This window comes from Doryrhamphus excisus, chromosome 2 (assembly GCF_030265055.1).
Source record: "Doryrhamphus excisus isolate RoL2022-K1 chromosome 2, RoL_Dexc_1.0, whole genome shotgun sequence".
Taxonomy (NCBI): Eukaryota; Metazoa; Chordata; class Actinopteri; order Syngnathiformes; family Syngnathidae; genus Doryrhamphus; species Doryrhamphus excisus.
In genome coordinates, this window is record NC_080467.1 from 11193488 (window position 1) to 11214505 (window position 21018).

The 21018-nt window shown below is 47.0% G+C and overlaps 1 protein-coding gene across 4 annotated transcripts in view; it reads left to right on the forward strand.

Annotated features, from left to right (window-relative positions):
* The first annotated feature begins 1389 nt into the window (after nt 1–1389).
* LOC131106076 (tenascin-like) overlaps nt 1390–21018 on the forward strand; it is a 28835-nt gene continuing 9206 nt past the window's right edge. For 2 of the 4 annotated variants that reach the window (XM_058054827.1, XM_058054838.1), the window contains exons 1-9: nt 12336–12824; nt 13037–14164; nt 14870–15133; nt 15205–15320; nt 15608–15761; nt 17188–17457; nt 17788–17973; nt 18034–18123; nt 18202–18465. In XM_058054827.1, coding sequence (XP_057910810.1) covers nt 12359–12824; nt 13037–14164; nt 14870–15133; nt 15205–15320; nt 15608–15761; nt 17188–17457; nt 17788–17973; nt 18034–18123; nt 18202–18465 — 2938 coding nt within the window. In that variant the 5' untranslated portion in view covers nt 12336–12358. Of the gene's footprint in view, nt 1536–12328; nt 12825–13036; nt 14165–14869; nt 15134–15204; nt 15321–15607; nt 15762–17187; nt 17458–17787; nt 17974–18033; nt 18124–18201; nt 18466–18589; nt 18917–19063; nt 19346–21018 lie in introns of those variants that run through there. The other 2 variants (XM_058054809.1, XM_058054818.1) reach the window with 2 other exon arrangements.

A 21018-nucleotide genomic window follows, 5' to 3' on the forward strand; every position in this document is an offset into this window, starting at 1 on the left:
CGTACCTCCACACTAAGTCGCCCTTTGACCTCTGTGGATTCCACCGTAGGGAAAATGGGCGATAAATCACCTTTTTCTTTATTGTCCGTCACCGGCCGTGTAAATCTGTTGCCACATCAGGTTCACCTCTGACCTGCGGAGTATTTATGATTTTAAGCAGGGGGGGGTGCCGCTCAGTCCACTGGTCGATAGATGAAGTTTTTCTCCCACAGGTCCCAGCAAGGTGGTCATGTGACCGAAACGGTGGTCTCTTTCTTCCTCTGTTTCTCATTGGCTGCCTTCTTTCGGATGATGTTGACCTTCCTGGAAGCCGTCAGTCAAAGAACTTAAAATGTCACCTTTATGTTGAATGCATCAAGTGGAGACCTCCGTCTCCCTTATTCATTTCCTACCAAAGCTCAGGCGGAAACCCAAACGTACAAGCAAGGATAAGTGGCATAGAAAATTGATGGATGGAGAATGTTTTTGCTGTAAAGTTGATTTTTTGGGAAAAGTTATAATATTATGAGGATAAAGTCCAAATATTACAGATGAAGAAAGTAGAAGCATTTGGAAGAAAAGAAGAAATGGGAGCTCCTGGAAGGAAGGAATGACGCTAACCAAGGTTCCTCTAATCGAGGTTCCTCTAACCAAGGCTCCTCTAGCCAAGGTTCTACTAACCAAGTTTCCACTAGCCAAGGTTCCTGTAGCCAAGTTTCCACTAACTAAAGTTCCACTAACCGAGGTTCCACTAACCAAGTTTCCACTAACCAAGGTTCCGCTAACCAAGGTTCCGATAGCCAAGGTTCCGATAGCCAAGGTTCCCGTAGCCAAGGTTCCCGTAGCCAAGTTTCCACTAACTAAAGTTCCACTAACCGAAGTTCCACTAACCAAGGTTCCTCCACCAAAGTTCTTCTAACCAAAGTTCCACTAACCAAGATTCCACTAACTAAAGTTCCACTAACCAAGGTCCCATTAACCAAAGTTCCTGTAACCGTTGCGCTAACCAGGGTTCCGCTAACCAAGGTTCCGCTAACCAAGGTTCCGCTAACCAAGGTTCCGCTAACCAAGGTTCCGCTAACCAAGGTTCCGCTAACCAAGGTTCCGCTAACCAAGGTCCCGCTAACCAAGGTTCCAATGTAGTCATGCAGTATGAGTAAACGTAATACCAAGAACTGTCATGAAAACCAAGGAATGTTATCAAAGCAGCTAGCGATTATGTTGCAATGGCAATCCAATGCGTCCCAATGATGGCTAATGTGTGTCAAACAAGTCATCAGTCATCTTTGTAAGGACAGTAAATTGAAGCGTATTGGTGCTAAAAAGAGACGTCAATAAAAAGGTTGATGAGAGTGGAAGTCCTGACCTCCTTTGGATTGCTGATTGATCTTTTTAGACGACTTCCTGCGGCGCTGTTGCTGCACATCAGCTTTGTTGGGGCGCCAACAAACATCAACAAATCATTGGGCCGCAGAAAGCCATTCTGGAAGGTCCTGGGATGCCGTGTTTGTGGGGACGTGAGGGTTCACCAGGGAGACACTTCACCTGCACCCGCTGTAAGTAGCCGTCTTTCATATTTGATCTTCATATTTGAACGCTGTCATGGCTCATATGCTACACCAGGATGTCTTTGGTTTGGTTTTTTTATTAGTTTTGTTTGATTGTCCAAATATTTAAATTTTCTTCTTAAATCATCTTGGTCAATTTTCTTCTTGTAATATTTTGACTATATTCTCATAATATTAATTACAACTCTATCTAGTTTTGTTTGTTTATCATAATATAAAAAAATATATATTTACAAGTTTATTCTCATAAAGTTTTAGATTGTAAGATGTAAATTGCCCCTTGGGGTAATAAAGTTTAACTTGACCTAGACCTAAAATTGCTTTTTACTTTTTTCTCATCATATTTTGACTTTATTCTTGTGACATTATTACTATACTTTTAACATTTTCTAATTGTTTAAACTCTAAACAACTAAATTGTTTACATTTTATTTTTCAAATTACTTTGGATTTTTTTCCTATAATATTTGATATAATTTTTCAAAAATATTTGAATAATTTGACGTTCAAACTTTTTCCACAACCATAATTTAGCAGCAGCAGGCCACAAATGGTCCTTTTGGACACCCCTGCTCTATACACTACTACTTACTCTAGTGCTACTAGTACTAGTACAAGCTACTAGTACTTGATGTAAAGGATGTGCTTGTACATCACGATGCCTGTCATCACAATAACGATATTGTTGCAAATCTGAATAGATTTTCACCCCATTGTGTGAAAAAGAGCTTTGAGTCACGACACTGCATGATATGCTGCGCTGCCTGCAAATGAAGAGCATCAAAGATGAAGGTCCGCTAGAACGAGCGCCACTAAAACAAAGATGACGTATTTGCAGCTTGGTGATTACATTCCGCATGTCTCTTGCTAATAATTCCCACTGATGGATGGGCGGAACAAGTGTTGTTTAAGCTAACAACAGACAATGTTTACGTAGCTGCCCAGAACTAGCGCTCCGGTAGCCCGACGAGCGTGACCTCAGCTTCGAGCCGACGGAGAAGATAAACTTGATTCACCTCCGAGAGAAATTTACACTCACATCACAGAGCAAGAAGGACATGAGTTCTGCTTTTGGATGTTTTGTGCAGTTTGCCGATGTTGTCGGCTAAATCCATTTGGCTCGGGGTATCAAGTTCAATCCATTTGTCCTTTGGCTTCAGCAAAGGTCTCCAACGTTCCATGAGCTCATGCGCTTGTAGCTCGCGTGTTAATGTGTTAATTGTCATGGAATTGTAAAAAAATAAGGCTTTCGTTTCCCCCGCTGAGACTTTGTTGGACATTTCTTTCACTAACAGAACACGGTAATGCTAATAGCACTTGTTTGGGAAAACACCCACCCAGTGTGGGCGGTTTAGTTTGTGAAAATAGTCTCTTCAGAAGCAGATAATAAATTTACTGAATGTTGATTCTCGCTTCGGGGCGGTCGAGTGGTTAGCGCGCAGACCTCACAGCTAGGAGACCAGGGTTCAATTCCACCCTCGGCCATCTCTGTGTGGCGTTTGCATGTTCATATTCCAAAAACATGCTAGGTTAATTGGCCACTCCAAATTGTCCATAGATATGAATGTGAGTGTGAATGGTTGTTTGTCTATATGTGCCCTGTGATTGGCTGGCCACCAGTCCAGGGTGGACCCCGCCTCTCGCCCGAAGACAGCTAGGATAGGCTCCAGCACCCCCCGCAACCCTCGTGAGGATAAGTGGTAGATAATGAATAAATGAATGAATGAATGATTCAGTTAGCGGCTGCACGGTGCACTAGTGGTTAGCGCGCAGACCTCACAGCTAGGAGACCAGGGTTCAATTCCACCCTCGGCCATCTCTGTGTGGAGTTTGCATGTTCTCCCCGTGCATGCGTGGGTTTTCTCCGGGTACTCCGGTTTCCTCCCACATTCCAAAAACATGCTAGGTTAATTGGCGACTCCAAATTGTCCATAGGTATGAATGTGAGTGTGAATGGTTGTTTGTCTATACGTGCCCTGTGATTGGCTGGCCACCGGTCCAGGGTGTACCCCGCCTCTCGCCCGAAGACAGCTGGGATAGGCGCCAGCACCCCCCGTGACCTTCGTGAGGATAAGCGGTAGAAAATGAATGAATGAAGGATTCTTGCTTCCTGTTTCCAATCAACAAACTTTTTAAAATTTATTAGTAGGTTCAAGGTCTGGTGGTGCCATCAAATAGATGAAAAGCGGCCTTCCGTCGACACGTTAGCATTAGCATTTGTCTTAATCCTAATCCTCCCTACTAGTATTTTTATTTGACAAACTGCGGACCTCACACAAGTGAGAATAATTGCTGGAGGCTCCCACTTTCTCATTTTCCATGTGTCCAAGTCGGACCGCAGCAGAGTTCCTGTATCTGCCCCCCCACCCTTCCACACACACAGAAATTGCTGAGTCGACGCTAAGTGAGGCCAGACTGAGTAGCCTCGGCTCTGGCCAGCCATCATAAACGATGACGGGGAGAGCGAGTGGAAGGGAGGCTTGGGGGGGGGGTTGGCGTGAGGACCCTTTGGAGAACGTTACTGTAATAACTTATCCGTGACACTTCTCAGCTGGATGTGATTACTTAAAGGAGACTGTAAGTCATGTGTTTTCAGTGGCCGTGTTGCAACAGCGTCTGCTCCTGTGGACGGAAATCACAAATCCCCTTCTTCTAAACAAACCTCGACTATGAGATCTCAGTCCAAAAGAAGCTTTGAGATGTGCTGACAACATGACAACAAAATGCTACAATAGCCGACTTTAGTCAGTTCTCCAATGAGAACTGCCCTTCCATTGATGTGTAAACCAATCCAGGGTGTAGTCTGCTCCCTGACTCAGATGGAATAAATCCAGATTAAGTAGCTAAGTGAAACAGGATGGATAGATCTGCTCTGTCCATCCTCAACTGGGTTGCGGCCCAGACGGCCAATGGCTTGTGAGACCTTTTCCCTCCAGCATATCCTGGGTCTACTAGTCTTCTGGTGCCCGAAATACCTCTCCTGGGATACTCGGAGTCCTTCCCAGATGACTTTTGTCAATACTATTTATCTAAGGGTGTGAATCCAGACATCCAACTCATGTATTCCAGACTCCACCCTTTGGTGCCAACCCAAAGATTGTGATCATAGCCGAGCTTGGGAACGCTCTCCGCCACAAGAGTACAGTAAGGCGAGCATCACTTCAGACAAGAATATGGCTCCAATGGAATATTCCTTAGGCCAAGAAGACAAGCTAAAGTTTGAGCCTACATAGTGGTCATGAGGAGTCCACAAGTCCAGTGATGTCCAAAGAAGTGACCTTGCATCAGTTTTTGCTCTGTCGCTAACACACCAACATGTTGGATAATCCTTGTTGCTATTATCTAACTTGAGCTACTTGAAGCTAGCTTCAGGCGCCAACAGAAGCCACGGACCAGCCTCATTAAGGGCGTCGCTTTGCCAAACATTCAGCGTGGCTCATTCAGGGGTCAATTCGATCTGCAAATTATTTCTCCAATCTTTAAACAAAAAGTAAACCCGTCTGCAGCGTCAAACAAGGACACCCGAGCTCAGTCTTCAGATCCATATTAGTTCATGTTTGGGCGAGGGGGGCGGCAGCAGCTCGGGTTCTGTTCAGTGTTTGGATGTGGCCGTTCGCCAGTTTGATGAGGACGCGGAAAACATTCAAAGGTCCGTCCCACGGCGCTTGCTACTCTTCAGGTTCTTCACTGATGTCCAACACATGCCGACCTTATCTGAAATCACAACTCCGTAAAGGAACACAGACCCAGAACAGACCCAATCTAAAGCTGTTTTTCGTGGCCTTCAGGGAGTCCAACTGCTCCTCCATAGCCTCCGGCCCCTTTTGTTGCAGCTTTATAATTAAACAGAGTGTGAGTAAATATTTCAGCAAAGTCCAGATGGAAAACTGAGCGACTACAAGGACAACAGAGTGGTCTTTGGAGGCCTAACTTATAGGGAATAGTTTTGATAGCGGTGCTGGGCGACGGCAGCTTTGTTTATTGAACTGTGGCTCTCCATCATCTATGTGACACCGGTTATTTATGTAAGCTTGGGTCTCCTTAAGAGCCCAGCTTTGTCTGTTTGAATCCGCAGAAGCGTCCTGAGAAGACATGACCTCATCTCTTGTGTATCTGTGTCACGTGGTTTTTCATCGCTTTGGAAGTTTGGAATAACAGCGAAGGACCTGCTACAGGGTGCGGGGTCGCCACGCGCCTTGACGCCTCTTTCTGTTGCGATATTACTTTACAGTGTCTGCTCAATGTCCCTCTTGACTGTTTTATGGTCCAAAGAGACCAAAGTCTAAAAGGTCACCTGTGTGGTTCTGTGCTAGTTATGAGTGTTTCTCATTCTACTTTCTAATGTCTGCTTCTTGTGTTTATTTTGCGACCGAACAGATCAAAGAGCGTAATGCTAGACCAGTCTTTGCTTCATAAAGGCGGCATTCGTGGATGATTTTAAGGGTCAGACTTCGAACATGGCTAAGCAGACCCAATCAGTCGGCTGGCATTCCAAGCAATTTGTGTTTGTTTAGTAATGACAAATTGGGTTGACTAAACGCTGATTTCTTAGATCTGTACTTTGTTGCATATCTCATAGACTTTAGTTCTGTGCTTAAGCCTACGTCACAACCAGTCGTACAGGCTCCTACCGGCAACAAACACACAGAAGGTGTGCTGATTGTCGAACCGTAGACTGGATGCAGAGGTTCGTTGTCATGTCAGGCAAACAAGTTTTTTTTCAGGTTGCAAAACACGTCCGCACTTTGTGTGTCAACCGTACGGCCAACGTCAAGTTTATTTTTATAGCCCTTAATCGCTAAAGAGTCTCAAAGGGCTTTACAAGCTGGCAACAATCCCCAGATCTGAACCCCCATCTGGGCAAGGAAAAACCTCTGTGTGTGTCTTTTGTACTTTTAGCTGGTGTCAATTTAGCTGGTGACTCCTTTGTGTGTCGTGCCGCTCAAACCGTACATACTTTTTAGTATTGTGACCAAAGCTTCAGGCAAGTTCCTACTGTACAAAAGTGGATTTACACAGTAAAAAAAAAAAGTTGAGTTAGAATTAAGGATCGACCGATACATCGGCCAGCTGATATATAGGGCCGATATTTGCGTTTTTTCCTTGAATCGGTATCGGCCGATATGTGCGTGGGTTCACCGATTATATTTTTCCACCGCATGATTTACAGTCACGCGTCACGCTGCAGAGGAGCAGTCATCACATCGATGCTAGATAAAACTTAAACTACGACAGAAATGTTTTTCACATGGTTGAATATTTACTCCTTTTAAAGTTGATAATGCCGTTTAAATGTGTGTTTAAGAAAGCTCAATCCTACTGTGTTCAGTGTTTACATTTTAATAAATATTTGCTTAAACCTGAGACTTGTAATATTTGTTATCATGGTCATTTTTTTATGTAAATTGAGGGATCAAAAGAAGTATCGGCCACAAATATCGGCCCAAGCAAAATCGGCCATCGGTTAAGGGTAATGGGAAAAAAATCGGTATCGGCATCGGCCCCAAAAAAACCATATCGGTCGATCCCTAGTTAGAATTTTCATCCAAATTTTAAAACTGACATTTTATGTAAATAAACCCACACAAACAAGGTCAAATCCTGTTTCTGTCATAATCTAGTGTCATTTTTTTTAGCTTTCTTGGCATTCCGTCAAGCAAACAGTGGCTTGGGTTGAATATTTTGGGACCCTCACATAGACAAAGGAGGCCTGAACTGACGAGACTGATGGAAAAAGGGCTTTAGTGAATAATCTGACAGGGATTATTAGCTCACAAATGCTAGCTAGCCATGTTGGTGACGGCCATGTTTCCAGCCGTGCTCGCAAGAGGCCTTTTTTTAACTAGCGTGACCCATTTGTCTGGTTCTGCTTGGGACTCCTTCTCCCTCGGGGGCTCTCCGTCAGACCCTGCAGAAGAAGGTTTGACTTGATGAATGGTGACAGACTGAACGTGTTTATATATATTCCCTCAGCATAACTTGAACTCCAAACATTAGCACCATTTTACAGTGAAAGGTAATAAAAATGCAGACATGTTGTTCGCGTTACGCTTGTTGCAATGAAGAGTGACAAATCTGCTTAATCTCCTTTTGCGAGCAATTTGGGCTACCGTTCATGTCTCATGGTAAAACAAGGGTTTACTACGGGAATGCCAAGCGATCATTTGAAAGATTTAAGCTAATTCTTTCCTCCTCTCAGTCTAATCACATTAAGACGAACAGTTGGCGGTTGAGTGGTCTTGGAGTTGAGACTCAGTTGACATCACATGTTCCCCTGCGGCTTGCTTTCATCCGTGTCCAACATGGCTGGACGCAACACTCGAGATGCTTTGCTACTCGTCCCATCTGTTCATTTCAGGAGCATGTCGCCAGGAGCTGGTTTCTTTGATCGTTAGCAGAATTAGCTTTTCCACAAAACTTTGAGGTTGGGTGGAAAAACTTTGACGTTCACTGGTTGTGACCTAGGCTTTCGCTGCGTCAAAAATGATGACTGAGTAATTTGTGCTTGGTAGAATCGTGTGTTAGATTGAAGACTCTGAATTGTCTATGATTGACAGGCGATCATTCCAGGTTCTGGTCACATGGGATACGCTCCAGTTTCCTAGAAAAGTCAACATTTCCTTTTATGTTTGTCAAAAGTAAATTGTCAACTGATAGACTGCGCATTTGTAATTGGTTTACCAGAATTGTAGCTTTGCGGCACGGCACGGTGGTCGAGTGGTTAGCGCGCAGACCTCACAGCTAGGAGACCAGGGTTCAATTCCACCCTCGGCCATCTCTGTGTGGAGTTTGCATGTTCTCCCTGTGCATGCGTGGGTTTTCTCCGGGTACTCCGGTTTCCTTCCACATTCCAAAAACATGCTAGGTTAATTGGCGACTCCAAATTGTCCATAGGTATGAATGTGAGTGTGAATGGTTGTTTGTCTATATGTGCCCTGTGATTGGCTGGCCACCAGTCCAGGGTGTACCCCACCGCTGGCCCAAAGACAGCTGGGATAGGCTCCAGCACCCCCGCGACCCTTGTGAGGAAAAAGCGGTAGAAAATGAATGAATGAATGAATTGTAGCTTCAGTTGATTGACAGGAGATCTTTCCGGTTTCGGGACACCTAGGATAGGCTCCTGCTTCCCAGTGTCTTCCACCAGAGTAATTAGTGTAGAAAACTGAGGTTTTTGTACGTTAGGGTCAATTGATGACTCCAAATGTGTAATTGATTTGCGGATTTGTATGTTCAATTGACTGTTCTGGACACCTGGGATAGGCTCCAGCTTCAGTGTTGCTGACCAGGGTAAGTGGAACATAAAAGTGACGGACGGACGGATGGATGGACGTTGCACAGTTGAGTGAACCTTCAAGCGGTGATGCGTGAAGTCAAACAAAATCTGACATCACTTTCCTTCAATTCTCGTGCATCCCTTCTAATTTTCCTGCCGGGCGACCGCAAGTGCCGCTCACTCTGTCATGACTCCGAGGAACGCTGCGGTGTCCATTAGCCACAGAGGAGGAGGGAGGGAGGGAAGGAGGGAAGACTGACTGCGCTTAAAGGTTGGAGTGGAGGCAGCAGCAGCGTAGTTCTGACCTCATCACACTTTAAAAGACATTCACTCCCACACTCTCTCTCTTCCTATGCTGCCGCCCTCAGCGCAGGAAGGAGGAGAAGCTGACACCTTGCCGGAGAGGAGAGCCTGCGGAGCATCATGTTCTTGGCTTGAGCGAGACGAGGAGAAGGGGAGGGGGTCTTCACACTTCACTTCTCCTGCAACAAGCAGCGACAAGAAGCCCGCAGGTAGGAAAGCAATGCATGCAAAAGTGCTCGCTTTGGCAATGGAATTTTCAACTTCATCACGAGCTGTCCTGCTGGGATCAGAGGTGATGACATCAGAGGCGTTCTTAGCATAGTGTCTCTGGTGTCAATCACAATCACACTGTGATTGACTGGTGATCAATGCACCCTGAAAGCCAGCTTTTGTCCCGAGTCAGCAGAAGGGATGTGTTCATCACAATTCAGTTGTGTTCCATCACGGAGACCAAGAAAGTGGATGATGCGGATGGTGCAGGGATGAACGAACCTGATCCTTTTAGTCCATTAGTGCTGCTTAACTGGAACCGACTGGAATGTACAGTCAATCTGGATTTAAGAGTTTACATTCAACAGAAATCAGTCAATTGTTTGTACTTTCATGCATTGCAAATACGGATACTTATAGGTTATCACATGGTTTGTCTGGTATCAGGCCAGGTATCATGCCCCCAAGTGTCAGTATCAGCCCGAGACCAAAGGTCGAGGGTTGATACTAGCACGCGGGGGCATCTTATTATCACATACTATTTAATCATGAGCTTATTATCACGTACTATTTAATCAAAAGACCATTTTGTTTCCAGAAAATGTTCAGTTTATTACATGTATTATGTCTAAACAGTGTAAACACAATAATTGCAAAAATATTTCAACAATAATATTTTATCAAGAGTCTTATCAATGTCTGACAATTAAAGTTCCATTAATCAAGTTTGGGTTTTTTGGTGACTGGAGAAGCACTAGTGTGCTGTTCTCTGATTGGTTGTTTCACGGGCACGATACCAGAGCAGCGCGCTCTGAGTGGACAGCTACGGGGGCTGATACTGGACATGGTTAAACTCTATATTTTATCAGTATCACTGCCCTGGGCTTTGACACAGTATCATTTCGGCCTTTTCCCGTATCATTCATGGGCGGTTTCTAGGGTACAGGGCCAATTAATACTGTAGTATGTGATAACGATCCGATATCATGTTCATGCAAATATAAGCCGATGTTATAGAACATGAGAATCAGCACCTCTGATTCTGGGTCCGTGGTTCTTGCCCGGAAAAGAAGGGAGTGCCATCTCCGAATCGGGGATGAGATCCTACTCCAAGCAGAGGAGTTGAAGTACCTCAGGCTCTTGTTCTTACTAGTGATGGAAGGATGGAACTTCAGATGGACTGGTGACTCTGCATCGAAAAGGCAAAGCTCTCAATTTAGCGGTGGATCTACGTTCCTACCCTCACCTATGCTCATGAGTTTTGGGTAGTGACCGAAAGGACAAGATGGCAGGTGCTAGTGGCTGAGGTGAGTTTTCTGTGTAGGGTGGCTGGGCTCGCCCTTAGAGATAAGGTGGGAAGCACTGACATCCGGGAAAAAGTCATTGAGGAAGACCAGGGCGGCCTCTGACCAGTGGGAGGCCTTGAGAAAGACCCAGGACATGTCCCAAATGGTATGGGAACACCTTGGGATCCCCCAGGAGGAACTGCGCCCATTACCCAACTGCAGAAAAGTTGTAAAAGATGGATGGATGGATTATCGGACATGTCTACTATTCTGCATAAAAATGCCAGTTCTGGAGATTAGGAATAGTTCATTATTTGGGTTTGTCCTCTAAGGCTTTGAACTTGCAACAGAGTTTCCACATCATGGCAACATTCACACAGCAAGTCAATTTCCTTTTGGTGGTATGTGACCTGGATCTGATTTCTTTCATATCGGTGTGAACAGTACAATTCCATTTTTTTCCATGTATGACTCCAGCCTCATTCATATATAGATAATTTGATCAACATTTTTCCCCATCATCCACAATCTTTATGTGAGACAGAAACACAAATATATTTCTCTTTTCTGTGCCTTATAAAAATTGAAAGTGAATTGCAGAATTGTTGACAGAACCTTGGCTCTCGTTACATCGTGTACCCAATGACGTCTCCAGCTTGGTTGTTATTGTCTTGAACGTGCGCAGGAACAGGAATGATCCACACGTTGCTTGTTCTCCTCGTGATTGCCTGACAGCATTTAGCAAAGCAGGGCAGGGTGGAAACTGGGAGATCTGTTAACGAGGTGTCGCTCTTTGTTTTCCGCTGCTTCACTGAATGTTGCCCAGATGATTTCCAGATGCAATTTGCAGAACAAGAGAAGTACAAATCATAGGTGAACAAACAAACAGATGTGCTAAAATGTTCCCCACCGTGCTCTGCACAGTGTGCGGGGCTCATGCCTTCTAAAGTGAGAGATGATCTGGGCCATCGGGACTGGGCAGAGGAAGGTCCAATTCCCAGGTTTCTCTTTTCCAGGCTGGAAAGTTCCTGTTTGGCTGCCAGCGTGTGGGAAGTGATGGCTATTCTGGATTCTAGCTTAGCAAACGGCTCATATTTAGTTCAAGTTTCCTTGCTAGCATCCTCCCCTCGTCTTCTTTGCCTGCATTGTTAGCATCGTGTATTTGAAGTGTTCAGCACGACAATACCTGTGGTTGAGAATCATGCAAATGTATTCGGTGTCGTCACAACGCATGTGTACGCTTACTTTACATAACATACCTCATCTTACCACTAACCAGATGTGCAGACTCCGAAAAGCAGAGCTGCACTTTATTTTGATGCCGTAACAAATTCCTGAACGAGTGGTGTTCCTGCAGAAATAGGTCAAGGTGAAAGTTCAAGATCATAAAAGCCGATGAAAGGGTTCCCCCTTACATACCTGCGCCTCCAGCCCCTACTGTTTAAAGACTCCGCTGTGGCATTAGCGGAAAATATCCATCAGGTTTAACGACATGACAAGGCGGGGAAGCCAATGTGATGTCCGTCAATCAATGCGACAGAGGAGACAGATCCCGCATGGACGCTGTATTCAAAGCCAAATAAAAAAATAAGAAGTCCAGTCTTCTGTTTCTGCCTGGATTTACTAATCCGGCACAGTGGGGACACAAATTTTTAAATCCTAGGAACGTTTCCGTGTGGACTGGACCTTAATCTTGTTGTCTCTTACAGATCTATCAACACTGATCATTTTCAAGCAAGATGGCGACAAGAGGCCTGATGCACTGCCTCCTTCTGAGCGTCTTGCTCACCGCCTGTGCTGCCGGTCTTGTAAAAAAGATGCTCCGCCATCGCCGCCAGAACCCTGAAGAACACAACGTCACCTTGCCCGGCGGCGATCAGCCTATGGTTTTTAACCACGTCTACAACATCAACGTCCCTGCCAGCAGCCCGTGTTTCGTCAACCTGGACGGCGGCCCCAGCAGCACGCCCCAGACGGAGACTGCTGTCACCTCCGGCCGCCACACCACACACCAGGCCACGGATGGCGAGAACCAGATTGTCTTCACCCACCGCATTAACCTCCCTCGACAGCTGTGTGGCTGCAGCGCCGACGTGCCGGGCCTGAGGGACCTCATGAGCCGCATAGAGATGCTCGAGGGGGAGGTGTCGGCGTTGAGGAGTCAGTGCGGCGGCGAGGGCACCTGTTGTGGCGCACAGGTGACAGGTGGGTCATGAATTGAAATGAAAGTCAGTCATCGTTTTTTGGTTTTTTTTTTTTTTGGAAAGACTTGGTCCAGTTTATTTAGGTTGAAATTCTTAATGGTCAAAAGCCCACTTGCAGACCTTCAGCTGACACATTTTTGAAACACGAGGCTAGCATAATACCATCCGTTTTGACGAGAGCCCTGCTTAATATCTAATCTTTGTCTGTCAAAGGGAACGTGCGAACGAGGCCTTTCTGTGGAGGCCATGGTAACTACAGCACGGAGTCCTGCAGCTGTAAATGTGAGCCTGGCTGGAAGGGTCCTAACTGCACTGAGTCCGACTGTCCCAACATGTGCCAGGGCCGAGGACGCTGTGTGGGAGGCGTGTGCATCTGCCAGGAAGGTTTCCTCGGCGAGGATTGCTCAGAACTGACGTGTCCTAACAACTGCTACGGGCGGGGGCGCTGCGTCAACGGCACCTGTCGGTGTGACCAGGGATTTGGGGGGGAGGATTGCAAACAGCGCACTTGTCCCGGTGACTGTCACAGCAATGGGTTTTGCGTTGACGGCCGGTGTGTGTGCGCGGCAGGTTACAGCGGAGAGGACTGCTCCCGCCTCACCTGCCTCAATGACTGCAGCGACAGAGGCACATGCGTCAACGGGATGTGCATCTGCGACGACGGGTATCAAGGAGAGGACTGCAGCCAGTTGGCGTGTCCCAACAACTGCAACAGCAGGGGCCAATGCATCAACGGACGGTGTTCCTGTGATGTCGGCTTCCAAGGAAGCGATTGCTCCGAGCTATCTTGTCCGAGCAACTGCCTCCAGAGGGGTCGCTGCATCAACGGGCAGTGTGTGTGCCAGGAAGGATTCGCCGGCGAGGACTGCAGTATCAAGACCTGCCCCTCAAACTGCTTCGGCCGTGGTGAGTGTGTTGAGGGGCGTTGCTTGTGCCACCCCGGATTCGCTGGAGAGGACTGCGCCCATCTGAGCTGCCCTAATAACTGCCAGAACCACGGCCGCTGCATAGACGGGCAGTGTGTGTGTGATGAAGGATTCGCTGGGGAGGACTGCGGTCAGAAAGCGTGCCCCAATGACTGCTTAGCTCGGGGATACTGCGACCACGGCGTATGTGTTTGTCAGGAGGGCTACTTGGGCGTTGACTGCTCCGTGCACACCTGTCCAGACAACTGCAACAACAGGGGGCGCTGCATCAACGGGAGGTGCGCCTGTGAGAGTGGGTATGAAGGGGAGAGCTGCGCGGAGCTGAGCTGCCTGAACAACTGCCACGACAAAGGGCGCTGTGTCAAGGGTCAGTGCCTCTGCGACGAGGGATACATTGGAGATGACTGCTCTGAAGGTAGGTATTAAATATTAAATATTACATAGTGGTTAGCGCGCAGACCTCACAGCTAGGAGACCAGGGTTCAATTCCACCCTCGGCCATCTCTGTGTGGAGTTTGCATGTTCTCCCCGTGCATGCGTGGGTTTTCTCCGGGTACTCCGGTTTCCTCCCACATTCCAAAAACATGCTAGGTTAATTGGCGACTCCAAATTGTCCATAGGTATGAATGTGAGTGTGAATGTTTGTTTGTCTATTTGTGCCCTGTGATTGGCTGGCGACCAGTCCAGGGTGTACCCCGCCTCACGCCTGAAGACAGCTGGGATAGGCTCCAGCAACCCTCGTGAGGAAAAGCGGTAGAAAATGAATGAATGAATGAATGATAGTGTTGTTGGTGTTCAGTCGGATGATTTTCCAACTTTTCCAAGTCAACTGGGATAGGCTCCAGCTTGCCCATGACCAGTAACTGGATAAATGATAGAATATAAATAGATGGATGAACCTCGCATGCAAGATTTATAAGTGGGACCTGGAGACCGGAAAAGACCTAAGCAGACAGTCAAACCCAGAACCCCCTACTCCCTGCTGAAAAACTATTTCGTATTTTTTTTTCATCCTTGGCATCTCCTCTAACACATCCAGATGTTTCTCTGGAGCTCACATTAGCTAGTGTGTGGTTAAAATCATGAGAAAGTCTCCAACTTTTTTGTTTGGTATTTCCAGTGTCTCCTCCAAAGGATCTCTCTGTCGGTGAGGTCACCACGGAGACGGTGGACTTGTCCTGGATTAACGACATGCTGGTTACCGAATACCTCGTCACATATGTGCCCACCCAGCCCGGTGGGCTCCTGCTTGACTTCACCGTGCCGGGAGACCAAACCACTGCCACGGTCGAGGAGCTCGAGCCGGGCCTAGAGTACCAGATCAACGTGTACGCCGTCCTGAGCAACAAGAGGAGTGTACCGGTTAGCGCCACAGTGGCCACAGGTAGAAAGGAACCGCGGACAACAACTTCCTTTTGATGCAGCTTGGGCTGATCTTGGTTTCAATCCCCGTAGCTCTTCCACAGCCAGAAGGTTTGAGATTCAAGTCTGTGAGGGAGACATCCGTTGAGGTGGTGTGGGAGCAGCTCAACATCCCCTTTGACGGCTGGCAGATCTACTTCCGCAACACGGTCGGTCTCATTTGGAAAATTTCCCAGAGATTTTTATGAGTGAGAGGTGTTAAGGCAAGGCCGCTTTTCCTGGAAGTCTCAGCTCGGAAGAACACGGATTAATTTAGTCCCCAGTGTTTGCTTTGACGCATGGAAAATAGAAGTAAAGAACTGTGACAAAGTGCTGCTTCGAAGCAAGCCAGGGGCGACGTCCTGTTATGTCAAAGTCTTTATGGATGACTTTTTGTCCTGCCGTCATTCTCACATTACTCTGCCCATTTGACTTGTCATTCTTCTTTTTGTTGAAGAAAGAAGAAAACGGAAAAGTGGTGAGCAACGTTCCTTCGAATCAAAATCGCTTCCTTCAGTCAGGCCTCGGACCGGGGCAGGAGTACGAGGTGTCCATCAGCGTCCTCAAGAACAACACCAGTGGACCTCCGACATCCAAACGAGTCACAACCAGTGAGTTTTAGGATGTAGGATGCTAAAGTGTTAAATGGTTGTAACACATGAGAACGGATACACGCTAACAAACAGCAACAATGGAGGAGAACCAAGCCTTGGTTCTCGAGGTAAAGAGACATTTATTTTATTTGCAGCAGACTGTAGACTGTGGAGTCTGATACTGCAGTATAAGCTAGCTAATGTTAGCAAGTGGGTCATTTCGGTCGGCGATGATATCATGCAAAGGAGGGTGCACCACCAACATGATTGACCTATACCTAGACTCCAAAATAAAAAGACAGCTCGAATATGTAGTAAACCTACATATTTAGCTAGTGGCCTGAGGCCTGAAGCTAGTTGCTAGCCTGTGACAAGGTGTCACTACACCAGTAATATAGTTCTTAGGCGTAACAGTGTTCATAACAATAATAATAACAATGTGACTGGATATGCAGCTCACATGATGGAAATGGATGTGTCCCATTACATGCATTAATTAGCTGCCTCTTTTAAGCTGTTTTTATATCTTTAGAAGGCACAGAAAATAGAAAGACGTGTGTTAAATGTCTAACATAAGGATTGTGGACGATTCCCCCACTCCCAAATAGATGAAACACTCTTTTTTTTGCTGTGCGTTCTGCTGCCTTTATTGTGATGAGCAGCACTGAGCAGCCATCACGTTGTGCGTCCGTTTCCTGTGCTATGGTTATAATCATACTTCTTTCTAACTCCCATCTTCCCATCTGGCAGCATTTTATTGCTGCAAGTCTTACAACCTTGCTGTCAGCCCAAAAATGATAGCACCAGACAAATCCCTTCAATATGTGGTAACCGAAGCAAAGTGGTCCAACTGTGACTGTGTTTTTATATTTTTCCCACACATAAGCCTGCTAGATGTCCCCCCCCCCCCCCGCCCTTCTTTACACAATGGCCACGTTTTTGCGATCATTTTCTCGGACCGTGGAAAAGTAGTTCACTTTCAAACGTAGCGTGACGGTCCGTTGTGCCACTGAGGTCACATATTTACGCACAGCATGCATGCGGAGATGGATGTTAGAATGAGGTTAGTAAATCTTTGCGGCCATTCTAGCCCTCCAGGGATCTCCAGTGGATTGAGGCAAGTCGACACGTTCGTCTTCAATGGAGGTCAATGTATTTTGGAGTCGTGATAACGACGAGTGCGTTTCTATGCAGGACATCTTAATTCTCTAATCTATTTATACCTCAGATTTCTAAAACTAGACTAGCACTCAGTAGTGGGCAGACCTCATCCCATACTGTGCTGCATCTACTCCATTTAGTTGGTCATGGAGGTGCTTGGCCCCAGTGCAAGTAGAGTGTAACGGTGGAAAACCACCCAAGCAGAAAGGAATCACTTTTACAAATAAAAGAAACCTCCATCTTTGATTTTGGGACTCTCACACTGACCTCTCCCGTCCCACAGACATCGATGCCCCGCAGCAGCTGCAGGTCCAGGACGTTACCGACTCCTCAGCCCTGGTCAGCTGGTCTCAGCCGGTGGTGCCGTCGGATCGGGTCACCATCTTTTACAAGCCTAGCTCCGCCCCCTCTGAAGGCATCAAGGTCGAGATTTTCCCGCCGGACAAGCAGCACAGCCTGGAGGGTTTGAAGCCCGACACCGAGTACACCGTGTCCCTCGTCTCCCGCAAACTGGACGCCAGCAGCGAGCCGACTTTGGCCACCTTCACTACAGGTGGTCTGGACACACTCGTCACACAAAATGACAATCACAAGTATATTTAGTGGAAATTAAGTATGGCCTACATGAGCTAGCGGTTCTTAAGGTCCGGTTCTTAAGGTTCTTAAGGGTAAAACAATAACAATACAAGTAACAGCTAGCAATGGTAAATGAAAAATGTGTAAAACAAAAGTGAAAAACAATTTCAAAAATAGAAACAAATGTATGTTTTTGTGTCTGATTGCACTGTTTTTTTATGGAAATGGGTTCAATTTTCTACCCAAACACACGCGCAAACACAGAAATATTTGCGGTAAAAAAAACCTCAGTGTCCTTGTTGCGTAGGGCTAGACGCCCCCAGGGAGCTAACGGCGGTGTCCCAGACAGAGGACAGCATCACCCTACGCTGGCGCAACAGCCGTGCTGACGTGGACAGCTACCGCCTGAAATACAGCCCGTTGTCGGGGGTCGCTCACGCCGAGGAAGTGTTCCCTCGAGGTCCGGGAGACACCACCACCGCCACCATCGGGGGTAAGTGAACCCCATGTGGATGACATCAAAGAAGACTTCAGTGACGTGACGTCTCCTCAGGGCTCAAGCCAGGGACCGAGTACGGGATCGGCGTGACCGGGGTGAAGAACGAGCGTGAGAGTCTCCCAGCCACCGTAAACGCAGCCACGGGTGAGAGAGCCGCCACTCAGCAGCTACCCGAATACGCTTGCTGTAATTTAAGAGGGTTTCCTTGCTTCTATACGCCAGACCTCGACCCTCCAAGAGCTTTGGAGCAAACCGGATCCACAGAGACCTCCATCTCCATCCAGTGGCAGAAGCCCCACGCCAAAGTGACCAGCTACAGGCTAGTCTACGTCTCCAGAGACGGACAAGTGGAGGAGGCCGAGGTCCCGCCTTCTGACACCTCCTTCGTCTTAGTCGACCTGACACCCGCCATGAGTTACACCATCACCTTGACGGCGGAACGAGGCCACAAGATGAGCTTGCCGGTCACTCTGTCCGCATCAACAGGTAGTTCTGAAGTCTGCATTTAACAAGGTTTATTTAACGTGTCTTATTTCGACTCCTCCCAGGTTGTCTTCCACTCTCTAGCCAAGCACCAAAAAGGGATTCTTTAACCTTCTTTAATTCACAGTAGCTGCCAGAACTTCCCCTCCGGATCTTCAAACAACGGCCAGTTCCCTCCAGCCAGAAACCACCGCATCCTCGGGACACCTCAGGGTCCTGAAGGCTACCCCCACTAGCATTAGCCTGGCCTGGTCCGTGCCAGATCAGCCTTACCAGAGCTTCTCAGTGGAGTTCCTTGCTCCGTCAGCGCCCACCCATGTGATGGCGCTAACAGGAAGTGGGAGGAGCGTGGAAATGGAGGGCCTGTCCCCTTCCACACGCTATGAAATAACATTGCGAGGCATGTTGGAGGGGAACGTCACTTCCTTAACTCTCAAAGGTTTTGCTACAACAGGTATTTGGAGCTAATATCATTCAGACTATAAGGTGGTCTACTTTTTGTGTGCCGCCCCCTGCTGGTTAGGAGGCAGACAAAAAAAAAAAAGACGTGCTTTTGTCAAAAGAATCCTGTGAGAACCAATGATGTTATTTTGTGACCCAGCAGAGGCACTCAAGCCCTCAGTGGGCGACCTCGCCTTTTCTGACATAATGTGGGACGGCTTCACGGCGTCCTGGAGCCCCTCACCCGGCACCGACGTTGACAGCTTTGTGGTGGAGGTAACGAACTTGGACAATATGGCGGAGAGCCAGAACCTCACCGTGTCGGGGGGCGCCCTCAGTCTGGGCCTGTCGGGCCTGAACGCCAACACCAGCTACATGGTAGGCCTGTACGGGCTCTACCGGGGCTCCTTCCTTGAGCCTGTGTACGCCCAAGCCACCACAGGTACCCGCCACCCGCTTTGCTTGCTACCTCACTTCCTGTAACAAAGACAAGAAGGCGGCACTTAAGTGTTTTTTTTAACCTCATATTTTCTGCTTATTTGCTCGTCATCAGCACTAACAGCATCTAAACAATACGTAGCATGCTAGCTTATTCACAGGAAAATGATCAATTCCATGGCAAAATGACTCTGCTTGGCTTCGCTGCAGCAAATAACGCTTCTTGTCACACAAATCAGCTTCAGCAGGCTCACAAACCGGCACAGGCTTGTAGCTTAGTAGCATGCTCACACTTTAACAACACAATCCACACAGTGGAACGTTTAAATCCACCAACGTACGTATCTAAAGTCCACAAATGAAAAAAAAAATCCTGGTGTTCAAACCTCAGTTCAGCATGCGTCTGGAGGAGTGTAGGGTTCTTTTTCTTCAACTTTCTTCTAATTATGACTTTATTCCCCATATTGCGCTGCTGGAAAAACCAGCATAGACCAGCTACCAGCATAGACCAGCGTGGTGGTAGCTGGCCTATGCTGGTAGCTAGTCCACTCTGTTTTTTTCCATCGGAGTTGTCAGCTTTATTAACATGTTTTTTTTTTATTAGAACTTTTTTCTTAATATTTTGACTTTATTCTTGCAATATTACTATTGATTTTTTTCACATTGCGTTGCCATTTTAGTCTAATTGAAGGAATGGAGATGCCTATTCTAAAATGTCTGGCAAATATGTTTCCATATTCCCCCCAAATATCCCATTTTGAGCCGCTGTTGTTGCTTTGCCGCAATGTGACTGGCAGTCTCAAGTTAGTTCACTTTTCTTGGTGTTCATCTTCTTGACTTTTTTCACGTCGACGCCCTTACTGTGCTGCATGAAACACGTGACAATAACCTCACGTGGCGGTGACGCTTCCACCACGCCTGCACCTTGCAGCCACTGAGTTGTGTGGAGCTGAGAGAAGGCACAGTGATGGCGGCCTCCCCATCACTCGGCTCGTCCATTTCAATGTTGAGCCTTCGGTCCAAATGCATGAAGCCCCGCCCACCCCTTCTGCCCTGCGCTGCCTTGTGGTTGTGTTTGACGCGCTTGACATTTGATGTGCTGCAATGATCGCAAAAGCAAATCATTACTTCATCATCTTCTTCATGGTTTACTTCCAAGCACCATTTGCTCCGGGAGCAGCAGTCGGTCTTGAGTGGCAAATGATTGAACTCCTTCTTGTTGTTATCAAGGTCAAATAACACTGGTGCTTTCATGTCGGCTTCATGGTGCCTGCATGCTCACCTTCTCTTCACGCACAATGGATCCACAGGAGCATGATGGATTGACGCTTAAGAGGTCCTGAGAATTCACTAACATCTGAAGACGAAAAAAAACATTTGACTTATTCTACTCCATCAAGACGGCTTGAAAGTAAAAAAAAAGTGAACATTCCTCGGATCTCTTAAGCGTTTTAATTGTGCCTGAAAAAGACTTACCTTCTTGTAGCTGGCTCATCAAACCGTGCATGTGCAAGCAAGAGTTTGCACTCTGATTGAAACATCTAATGATGATGTCTCCCTTCAGCGCGTCAGCCGTCGCTCGGCCATCTTTACGTGTCAAACTTGACCTCCGAGAGCTTTTGGGTCACCTGGAACCACACTGAAGGAGACTTTGATGGTTTTGTGCTGGAGATTATT